This window comes from Melopsittacus undulatus, chromosome 9 (assembly GCF_012275295.1).
Source record: "Melopsittacus undulatus isolate bMelUnd1 chromosome 9, bMelUnd1.mat.Z, whole genome shotgun sequence".
NCBI lineage: Eukaryota > Metazoa > Chordata > Aves > Psittaciformes > Psittaculidae > Melopsittacus > Melopsittacus undulatus.
Genome location: NC_047535.1, coordinates 43,948,906 through 43,960,824, shown reverse-complemented (window position 1 = coordinate 43,960,824; position 11,919 = coordinate 43,948,906). Strand labels below are relative to the sequence as shown.

Below are 11,919 nucleotides of genomic sequence, written 5' to 3'. Positions count from 1 at the left end.
GCAGTCACACAGGTGTTGAATGGTCGAATATTAAAAGACAGTTAAGATTAATAGATAAACATGAAGTAGGGAAGCTTGTGATCTAAAATTTTAGTAAAGGTTAATTTAAGTATCTTATATAAAAGATGTAAATAATCGATAGAGAGTAGTAGATTTGTCTCAATTTAGTTGAGAATTATCGATTGAGAAACAATGGTTATGAACAAACAACGTGCCAAGGGAGCTGTTCATTTGGCCTTGTCAGAGTACCACCTCTTCTTACTGAGAGCCTTGCAGTGGGTGATGTGATGTGCAGTGTTTTCTGGTTTTGTATTAATACATTGTTAAATTTGATGCATTTTTATCACTGACGTTTTGGGACACTGGTTTCCAGTCTGTTGTTGTTGATGAGGGTGTTGATCCTGAAATAACTTTTAGTTTGGTACTGCACAGACCTTCTGAACAGGATGTACTGTACTTTGAATGTGAAGTATAAGTAAAGCTTTGCTATGAACTCCAGAATGCTTACAGTAAGATATCTGTGGCATGTCCAGCTAAGGACAGTAGCATGTTGCAGTTTTTGGGAGTCATCATGCTCTAAGATTGGGTTTTGAGTTCTGTTAACTTTAACGTACTTTCTCACTTGATGTAACTTACCTACAGCTTTCAAGATCAATTTGAAATTCCTATACACACAGAATATGTAAATTAATTATTGTAAATGAGAAAAAAAAGCATTTACGTAAAAATATCTATTATTGGTTTCATCAGCAGAAGTTATTCCCTTTACTTGGCAATGAAGTTATCTAACATGCATAAGCACAGGCACAAATTTGTTGATTAATACAGTAAGTCTAGCCATCTGTCAGCAAGATAAAGGTATAAAAGGGAAGTATTTTTAGAGAGTGGGTATCCAGCCCTCTTACTGATCATTCTTATCTTAGGTTTCTCTAAAATATAATTTATTTTCTATCTCTTTTTCTTATTTTCTAAAAATATTGGCCTAAATATTAAATCTGTATATAACTGTGCCATCTGTTTGTGTCGCTAGAGAGGGAACTTTGACATTGAACTTCCCCCTTTCTAGGGTGCCAGGTGGAGTGTAAATTGATGTAAAAGAGAAAGTAAGTGATGAGAACATTGCAAAATCTTGAATCTGTTTTTCTCCATTGGTATGTTAGATGGTGAGTCATTGCTTGATTGAGAATAGCCTCTCAGAAGAGCTTACAACAATGGCAAAGGCCATTTAAAAATACTGTATTAGCTAGGAGATAAAACCAGTTTGTTTTTAAATGAGAAGTTTGAGTTTTTTGATATCCACTTCTCATATGCAGTGGTAAGTTTTGGGTAGTAACACTACAGATGTGCATTTAAGGTCTTGAAATGTTGGGATTACAATTACTCCATTCTGAATTAATCTGGATTTGAATTCTGAATAAAGTAAGTCCACACAGCACTGACAGTTCATTGCATAAGTGAAAAACCATCAGCATATGGAATAATTGCATTCAAAAAGTTATTTGTGTGACTTCTCAAAAGCATCCATAGGCACCAGTGACAGCTTTAAGGATTTTTCTAGCTGGGTGTCAGGCAAAGATTTTTCTTTCTGTCTTAATTGAATGGGCATTAGGTATCTTAAACAATTTATCACGTTTTGGGGTATTTTCAGTGATGAAGTAGGAACCTTATTCTTTACACTGAAGAAAAAAATTGCTGTCAGGGTTAGAAGGGACTGTATTTCCTGAGGAGTTGGGGTGGGTAAATCTCTGTCTTTGGTTATAAGGTACAGTGCTTTGTGAACTGCAAAATGGTATCTTAGAACAAGCTGCCAAACTGTTCAGCTGTTTTGGCTTTCATGGGAGGTGGGTCACCAAACCTGTGTTGGTTCAAGAAGCGAATTCATGGTGTAGGAAGAGACATCTATGCACCAGCAAACACTACCAATATCCACCTAATTTATTGTTCTGTTTGGTGTGGACATGCGTTTGGATGGTTATAAATATAGATGACTTTTGCATGGCTCACAAATGACAAGCTGCGATTTTATTTTACAATTTGTGTTTAATTCAGTGTACAACAAGGGTTTACTGCTACAGAAATTTGATTTTACTTCTTGCTTTCCCTTTCCTTTCCCTTTTCTTTTATTTTCTTAGTAAAAGCTGCTGATATAACATCTGCTTGTTATATTTTATAAGAACTAATGTGTTCCTCCCTTTATTCTCTTTTGCTGTCTCCTCCTTATCTGTTTTTCTCCAAACCGCTGCTTTCATCCCTACTCCAACCAGCTTAACTTCCAGGTCAGTATTTTCTGCTCTCCTATTTAATTGCTCCTTCCACAATGAAGGTTTTCATTGATGCTTTATTTGGCCATTTTGATTCCATAGAATATCTTCTTTTACTTTTCTGTTCTGTTTTTATTCTGCTTGTCCCTATTGTGAAGTTTTTGGTCCTTCCATTTCTCGATCAGAAACTTCACAGCAAATGAATGCTTTTGTCAAAAGTCTGTAAGAAAAAAATGTTTATTAACAACATATTTGATTTATATGTTGTTTTGTGTGAAGATTTTTTTCTTCTTTCAGTTTTATTATCTTTGTTTAGGCAGTTCAGTAAGCTGAATAACTTTTTGGTAGACAACCAAACCCAGCAGGTAATGGACTGAACAATAACAACAGAATGCAGAGAGATTTATACCTAATATCAGGGAGTTCTTAATACATTACCATCACCTTTGTTAGTGCAAACATAATAGGATGAGTTGGAGTGGTTCAGCTTCTGGTTTGTAAGCTTCTAGCTGTTTGTGCTGGCCACATTCTGGACCAGCACCGAACTGCAAGGGAGGTGTATGTGTGTGTGTTTTATATGCAGTGCGTGTGTATAGCATGATCTAGTCAGACTCATGTTTTTCTTTCTTTGAGGTTTTGGGTTAGTTTAGCATTTGTGCTTGTGAAGTGGTTTTGAGTAATCCTATCTTATAAAGTATTATTACATGTCTTGTGGTGCTTGTTCAAAGTAAAAATTGATCTAGTCAACTGTTTTTGTTTCTTATTTGCCTTGATGTTAATTTTTTTCTCATGTCTACGAATGGCTGAAAAGTTTAAAGTTAGTGAAGTCTTAAAATGGTTATTTTAGAAATTAGTAAGTTTATACAGTTTGGACTGCAGGTTCTTCTGCTTCTTCCTTATCCCATTCACTTCAGAATGTGGCTTTTTGGTTTTTTTTCCTGTGACAGGTGTTTAAGGCAGTTCTCACCCTTATGACCATCCTTATTGTCAAAGGAGAAAGTGTTTACTACTTCATAGATCAATTGGACTGGGGTATAAAGGAGCGTGTATACCGCAAAGGCTTTCTAGGTGGAATTCAGCTACCAAAGTTTTAGTATTTGCAGATATGGTTCCAGGTGTCAGGTTGTCATGCAGCACATTTGTCTAGAATCATGGCAAATGTCCAGTCTACCTTTATAATATGTTCAGATCTGATGTTTTCAGAATTTTTATGTCAGTGTATACTTCTTGCACAGCATTGTTCTCTATTCATATAGAAGCAGAAGTTGCTGGTTTAGGAAGGTTCTCAAGCACAGTTCACATTTCACGGCTCAGACATGCTGGAAAAGTTTCTCATGTGGATGCTTTTGAGCTGTATGGCAAAAGGTGGCTTATTATGAAAAGATTGGCAAGACAAGGGTGTTTTTCCTGATGTGCTTTAATGCACACCACAATTGAAAGTTACTTTCCAGCTGGAAAATGTTGCTTCTGAAATGTGAAGCTTACTGATTGGAGTAATGAATCAGATAAACGCTTTATTTTTGTTGTTTATTTACTGTGAGCACATTTTCTTGTAGTTATTACACCTCACTTATAAAAATACTTAATTTATTTCTTCCAGAAATGAATGAAATATATTTCCTCTGGAGTTGGTTATGATGAAATTACCATCTAAATATGACCATTGTGGCATTTCTATCAGAACATACTCATCACTGATTGAAAATCTGTCTAGCCAGAGGGAGCTTAAAGAAGGGTATTATGCTATGCAGTTGTCATTCTGGTTGATTTCACTGGAATTCAGTGATTGGTATGCAGAAACATTTGTTCAGCAGTTGGAGGTGCAATTTCTGTTATGATTTATTGACCTAAAAGAGCAGCTGACCTTGTTGAAGCAAACTGTCCTCATAACCCTGCCAACTTTCATCCCTAGGGTCCTAGATAACTTGTGGTGTATGATTAGGGTTTATTGTGAGATCTCAGTGAAGTGTTAAGTTTTTTGCAGCTTGAATCATCATTAGGATCAAAACTTAATTTAAGGAACAGATCTATTAATTTATTTAATTTCTGCTAATCTATATGATCTTAGCTGTCATTTTATTAATCTGTTTTTATACGGGGTTAGAATGATTAGAGAAATAATGCATCTGTTTTATAAACACATCTCTGATACTGATGGCAAAGAAGAAAATCACATACATTGACATTTACGTGCCCCCCCCAGCATGCACATCTGCCTATAAAATAATACTGTTCTGAGCACAAGAATCAGTCAGTAGCATGGGTTTTATTTGCTTTTGGTTTGTTCTGTTTTTCATTCAGGTTATAGCAGGTTGTATACTCCCTAAACCTTTCTGCCTGCAGATAAAAAGGAGATGGATATTTTTTACCTGTATAATATACTGGCCAGTGCTAGAAACTTTCCCACCAGCCTCTGATGCTGGCCTTCCTGATGGTTTCCATGGGAGGCTAAAGCTCAATGAGATGGGTAAGGCGAGGTTTAACGGAGTTTTAAATTTAACTTAGGAGCCTTCCACAGTTTTGTCAGACGTCAGTTTGATGGTTCCAAGGGCACAGTGATATGTTGTTCAAAGATAATTCCCCTGGAGAAACTGAGATAGTGTACTCATGAAAACTGAGAGAATCTGTGATATACATTACTCTTCTGAGGGACTGGTTATTCTGAGTGAGAAGCATAGTTGTCATGTTGGATAACAGGCAGATTGTTGTCATGTCTTTCGCTTTTAGTCTGTTTGCTACACATGCAGAATCAGCTTTTTAACATTGTGAGCATTTTAAAGTTGAAATGCTTTGAAAAAGATGAAGATCTGAGAAAAGATTAGTTAGATTTATCTGATTACATGTGTGGTTTTGAATTTGTATCCATTTGCATTTCATTTCATTTAAGAAATGAAATAAGTTAATTTCCTTGGAATTCTACTTTCTTAGAAAAAATAGTAACTTGCAAAATAAGCATAAATGATAGTGATAAACAACAAAAAGATACAAACAGGTCCCTAGGACAGGATAATGCGTTGTTGCTTATTATCTCACTCACTCCTGAAGTGGATTATTTAAATCAGGAAGGATACTTTTAGATTTCTCAGTGATATCCTTTTTTTTGGTTTTGATTTGGAGTGTAAAATACTCAGGCAGAAGAAATGGACATGAAGCATAAGTTAAATATGAGGGAAAAAGAGCTCTACCTCTCTGAAAAATACCCACTTTGGATTGGGTTGGACCAGAGACCAGAATCCTGCATTGAGGAAGACGGAACATTAGGACCATTACTCTTCCTGTGTTAAGGTTCCTAATTCAAAGACAACAGTATTTGCTGTGCTTCTCCATACCTGCTGCTTGTACTAGTTTTCCTCAGGGGGAAGAGCCACAGAATGTACTTCTTTACCTCTTGAATGTGTGAATGAAGCATCCGCACAGCTCTCATGTGGGGAGCTTGGTGGCTGCCTGGGTGCAATGCTGTCAGGATTCCCTGTGTACAGTGAATGGGTGTGTGAGTGAAGCAGCACTGTGAGATAGCACAGCTTACCCTCAAAAAGCTGTGACTGAAAAGAGACAGGGGAACTAAATTTAGGAATTGGGCTGTTGGTGGAACCACTTCTTCCACTCACATTGTTTGCTTCCATAACGCAGGAGCAACATGTCTAGACAATGTGATCGTGACTGAGTTGAAATGCCGTGATCTGAGTTTCTGATGAAGGCAAGTTAGTAATGTTGAAACAAGAAATCATACAAAGTATATCTGATTTGTTTAGAGATCTGAATAGGTTACTGCAAAAGCATGGGAAGTTTGATTTATATATTGAATGGTAATGACTAGATCTATCCTGAGAACTGCTAGATTGAAACAGGAGTTGCAGTTGAAAGTTTCAATTCAGAAGGAAATTATGAATGAATATCCAATGAAACATGGATCCTGATTGCTGGCAGGCTTAGCTGGACATGCTGTGGAGCAGCTGGATGCAGAGAACTGGACAGAGTCAGGAGTTGGTGGGTTTTTTTGTTGTGTGTGTGGTTTTATGGTATGATGTCCAGCTTATCTGGACAACAACTGGAAAGGACCTGATGGAGCAGCAGCAGGGCTACAACTTGTTGATTGCAAAGGAGCTATTTGCAGTTACTGGTTACAGTTATTGCTAATGGTATCAATTAATAAGATAGCTGAGCAAGCAATTTGCATATTAAATCAACTGACATATCCCTCTCATCTAGTGTCCTATCACCAGCAGTGTCTTTTTCTTTTTTGATTTATTTTTTTGTAAAGAATATCAAATATTCTTTAAATAAAGAAAATACAGATCAATCCTGGGTACACAGGAGATATGTGACAGATGTCTTCTGGTATGAATTTCACACATGTTCCTATAAACTGTCATCCAGTAAGAACGTGCCAAGGAAGACGGTGCAGTGCACTGCATTGGAGTTTCAGTGGTTGCAGTGCAAATATGTGTTGAAACAGTGATATGACCCATAGTTTGGAACAGGATTTTAGTAAGTCTTTTTCATTCATGCATTATCCTTGTATGAGTATTTCCAGCATCTCTCCAGGGCTTTGGAGGGAACTGTGTCAGACTAAACACTTCTTAAGCAGATTCTGGAGCCCTTCCCAGATTGTGTGTTAGGTAAACACTTCCTCCCACGTTTTTGTCTTGGAGGTGAGAAATGTTTCAGTGGCTTCTGGGACACTTGCTTTATTTCTGCCAGGCAGAGTTGTTTGCTCTCTTAAGGCGACAGTATCTTGTTGTGGTGCATTTGAAGGCAAGACGGTTGTCACACTGAGGCACTGTCATAATGTGTATGTTAAGAAATCTTAAACTAGGCTTCAGACGTGTGGAATAATGAGATTTAAAGGGGAAAAAAGGGTTATTTGAATTTGTGTATTTTTGGTGGTTTTTTTTTAATTAATACTTTTTAACCCTCTGTCATGGTTTGAGCAGTAGCAGTCATTTTTCTCCTTCTTGTAGCTGGTGCAGTGCTGTGTTCTGACTTCTGGGCTGGGAACAGTTGCTGATAGCGAGCATGTATTGGGGGTGTTTTTGTTCAAGGCCTTTTCTGAGCACGTGCTCTGCCGGGGAGGAGGGGAGGCCGGAAGGAAGCAGAGACAGGACACCTGACCCAGGCTAGCCAATGAGGTATTCCGTACCATAGCACGTGATGCCCAGAATGCAACTGGGGAGGGAGCTGGAGGGGTGGAGCGCTGGAGGGAAAATGGAGGAGGGAGCACGCGGTGCTCGGCCGGGCAGGGTGGAGTGAGTTATGGGTCGGTGGCTGGTGGGGTGTTGTATCCTTTTCACTTGTTATTGGCTTTATCATTATTATTTGTAGTAGTAATGGCAGTAGTGATTTGTGTTGTGCCTTAGCAATTAAACCGTTCTTATCTCAACCCGTGGGGGCTACATTCTTTGGATTCTCCTTCCTAACTCTCCGGGAGTTGGGGGACTTGGTTTAAACCACGACACCCTCCCATAGAATTGCCTTTTTTTTTGTTGGTTGGTTGTTTTTTGGTGTTTTTTTGGTTTTGGTTTGTTTTTTTGGGGGAGGTTTTTTTGTTGTTTTTTGGGGGAGGGTTTTTGGTTGGTTTTTGGGGGATTTCTGGGACCTGTAGATCCCTGTGGGCTGCAAGCTTGCTTCTTTGAGTGCAACCAAAATTGCTATGAATCAGTTGGAACCAGGAGATGGGAATGTAATGAAAACAGGGACTATATTAAAATTCACTTATCCTAACTTGTAGCTTGGCCTTACAGAAGTTGTGCATTCAACTGCACAATTAGGGGTGTAGGAATGAAATTCTGTGGAGATTTTAAACATGCTGTTTGTTTTGGATGATCTTTGTGTCTTTTGTATGTGGTGTTTATTGTGATTTTGGTCCTTTTATCAGCATAGACACAGAGAGAGCTTCTTGGTTCTCCTTGTGAGTAGGTGGATTATGAATTGTGACATGGAGTTTTCTGTGGTCTCAGCTTCAGGTGAATGGCAGAGAGAAAGCCAAACATTCTTCTTTAGTAAGAGATGACAATAGTTGCTTTTTGTGATAATATTCTCTGAGACGTGTAGTAAAATAGTGGCCTCTATTACCAAAAGATGAAGTAAATTTGGCCAAGGTTGACCAGAAAGTATTGTCGTCCTCAAAATTCTCTTGTCCTAAGGGCAACAAAATATTACTCAGTTGTCATTAAGGTTATTTCGTAAGTGAAGTTGTTAATGTCCCATTAGCCTTCCTTGCAGTAGGTACAGTCCAAATGCAGGGTGACAATGTTTTCTCGTCTCCCCACTAGGCATCCACTCAAGATTTCCTTCTCATCCCATGTGTTCTAATACACATGCTAAGGAAGCTGAGCTACTTCCATTTATGTCCCTTGAGAATGGATATTTATTTTCTGTTCCAAGGTCAGATAGCACCACTGTGAAAATGAAATTGTATGTCAGAGTCAGCTGTAGGGTGGTAGGTTATGCTGTTACACAGCTTAGGAGTTTAAACAATTATAAAGGCAGTTAGTTCAGGCAGTTGAAGTCTTGCCCCTGCTGCTTTCCAGTGGGAAGTAGAGGGGGGGGAAACATACTTCTGTAGGGATAAGGAAAAGAGTGGGAATAAGATCTGGTAGCTTTTCTGCTTTGGAATAGTGAGGGCAAGAAGGGCAAAGTTGAGATAGGATTGAAAAGTTTTTTTTCTATAGGATGGTATATATGGGTTAGTCAGACATGCAAAGAAGGTGGAGTCCTTTGAGATTTGTGGATGAAGTTGTCCTCCAAAATGTGGCCTTTATGAGAGCACACATGGCAAAAATACTTTTATTTCCCCTTTTGAGTCTGGAATGTTTTGTTTTGTTCTGTTTTCCTTAGGAAAGGAGAAAACACTTTACTCTTATGTGCCTATATAGTGGTCTGTATTAGTCTGTGAGATTTTTATGCTGGTCTGTCTAGTTTTCACATTGAAAGCAGAGACTCCCAGAATCAAAAGAAGCAGAAGAAATGTTTTTTAAAATAGTGTAATAGCTTTGAAATAGAGAGTGGAACTGATTTACACCAATGGTATATTTCAGTTCCACATGTATCGGTATGAACTATGCCCTCTTTAAGGAAGACAGGTATCTGGCCACTAGTATTGTCAGAATTGTGGTGCATTGTATGGTGATATCAAATGGAATAGAAGCAGTGCAGAAAAAGTATTATAAGTTTTGGCACCATTTTTAGCCCAGTTACAGATATTCATTATCTGATTGTCAGAACCAGAGACAAACCTGAATGAAATAATTACTCTGAGGGGGTGTAGCACATTAGAAGTGGTAAATGGCTTGATTATAGCTTTAGGACTTCGTTAGGCTCCATTCCATGTGTGTTGCTTGTTTTATGGGTGGAGTATATTGTATATATGTATATGTATATATGTATTGTATATATGTAGTGGTGAATATGCACTTAGTGTGGGTTGTGGATCAGTTTTGATCGGCCATCACTGAGGCATTTCACACTGCCCTGCAACATATATATGTTTTTCTGTTTTGAAGATTCACTTGTGGGAGAGCCCGGCTTTATACGTTTGTTCTTGCTTGTTGGTACTGCAGCTGTGACACACTTCAGTGAGGAGTACTTTTCTTCTCTGCAGCTTTGGACATACCAATTCTTTTCTCACTCTTAGCAAATGCACTAGCAATAAATAGTTATATTCTGTGTTGCTGTGTGACATGACATATTTGCTAGTCAGGAGATCTCTCAGACAAAAATCATTGCATACAATGGTGAGATGGCTTGCAATTTTGCAGTCAGTAGATATCATTTACAGGGAAAAAGGCAAAATGCTTAGGAAATAAAATATTGATATTATATATTAAGGAATTTTAAGCTGTTTTCTTCCTGTGGTTATGATCATTATGCCATTTTTTATCAGGGCATAAAGCTAGATGAATGATTTGGACCAGAATGTACAAACTTATGAGTCTAGCTAGCTTTTTGACCATTAAAAGAAGTCAGTCCCACTATAATTTTTGCCATCAAGGGAGGAAGAGTAGAAGTTTCTTTTGAAGCCAAGCTCTGTTGAACATGCTGGCTATGTCAAAGTAAATAATTTCTTAATGGTTGGGATGATTGCTTTTGGTTTTGCATTTAAGGTATTTTTTAACTTGTTATCATTATGACAATTGTATTAGGGAATAAAAAGAAAATAAGAAAGACTAAGAATAAGATAAAATCTAAAATTGTCATATCAACATTTCAGTGTGTCATAACTATATCTTTTCTTATCACGATAATACCTATTTTCCTCAGACAAATGAACCTTAGGGTTGTCAGTGAATAAACTCTGTGTCCTTGCATATTAATGTCAGGAAAGTATCTGTGGGTAACCTTCTTAATATGTCTTGTGATGTTTACAGTTTGCTAGAGTCTAACCCGTCTGTTTTTCAGGTTTATAGATTTTAGTAGCAAATACATTTGTATTCCAGGAAAATGCCAGAAATGATACTTAACTTTGCTCATATCTTAATGGAAATTCTGTCTTATGGATTCCAATAGAGTTGGATCTGAATTTTAAAGTTATCCTTAGGCTTTTGTTTTAGTCTTGACACAATAAATCAGATGGGAACCTATGTGTACTGTCATTTTTAAGACAGTTGGGAATGTTTCCACTGAGTCTTACTGAAGTAATGTGGTTTAGAATGGACATTCACATGGATAGGATTTACAGGGATCAGGTCTTCTGCATGACTGGCTACTGAGATACAAAGTGCCTAGTAAAATGTTATAGCATGAATTATTTGTAAAGGTGTGGGCTATTTATAAAGGAGAATGAGATTACCTGTTAAAAATAATTGTTTTCAAGTAATGGTGATATTCTCCCCAGTGTTTGCCTGGAGCAACAGTTGCAGATGTTTAATTATATAAAATATGGGGACTGGATTAAATTTTAAAATCTATTTTTGAGACTTCCCAATTTTATAGAAGTTTCTTGTTTTGACTAAATTGTATTTATTTTTTTTGCCTAAAAGCATTTTTGTAAGCTTTTTTAAAATGTATTTATTTATTGAGGAGTGCAGGTTCCCAGCACACTGGAGAATTTTTTGATTGACTTTTAGACAGCTGGTCACATTGTGGTGCTGTTTAAAGTGATGAAAATCATTGCAGATATATTGCTTTACAAAACGTTACAGGTTTTGGTCTTGGTAGTGTTTTGCATGTCTGCATTTTTTGGATGCTTTGCAGGGAAAAAAGTCTTTATGAAATAGGGTAAAGGCCATACTAAGCATGTAATACTTATTTTTGGCTGACATTACCAACTTTTTGGCCAAGGTACCCAGGTGGCTAATTAAACCTGGGAATTTAATGAAATGGTGTGATTTTTCTATAGCTATCAGAGATGAAAGCATTGGAGTTCAGACAACGGTTACACACCACTGTAAAATGAAATCTGAAAGATACTCACATATATGCAGAAACTAAATGTGAATATTTTTCCTAGAAGGTTGGGCTGAAGGAATCAAAGGTAGTTAGAACTGAGATCAATTTGTACGTTGTTCCAGATGAACAAGAGAAAGCCACAAGTGAAGTAAAGGTAGTCATTACAATTAGAAGTATTAATAACTGCAAGAACTAAGTGCTGCTGCTGTTTTGATATTTGTCTTTCTGCCAATCGAGGAGCTGGGTATCAGTATCCAGGATGCTGATGTCT

At 37.4% G+C, this 11,919-nt stretch overlaps 1 protein-coding gene across 1 annotated transcript in view; it reads left to right on the top strand.

Annotated features, from left to right (window-relative positions):
* ERC2 (ELKS/RAB6-interacting/CAST family member 2) overlaps positions 1-11,919 on the top strand; it is a 339,531-nt gene that overhangs the window by 184,120 nt on the left and 143,492 nt on the right. The window contains exon 12 of the mRNA XM_031046076.2: positions 2,265-2,276. Coding sequence (XP_030901936.2) covers positions 2,265-2,276 — 12 coding nt within the window. The remainder of the gene's footprint in view (positions 1-2,264; positions 2,277-11,919) is intronic.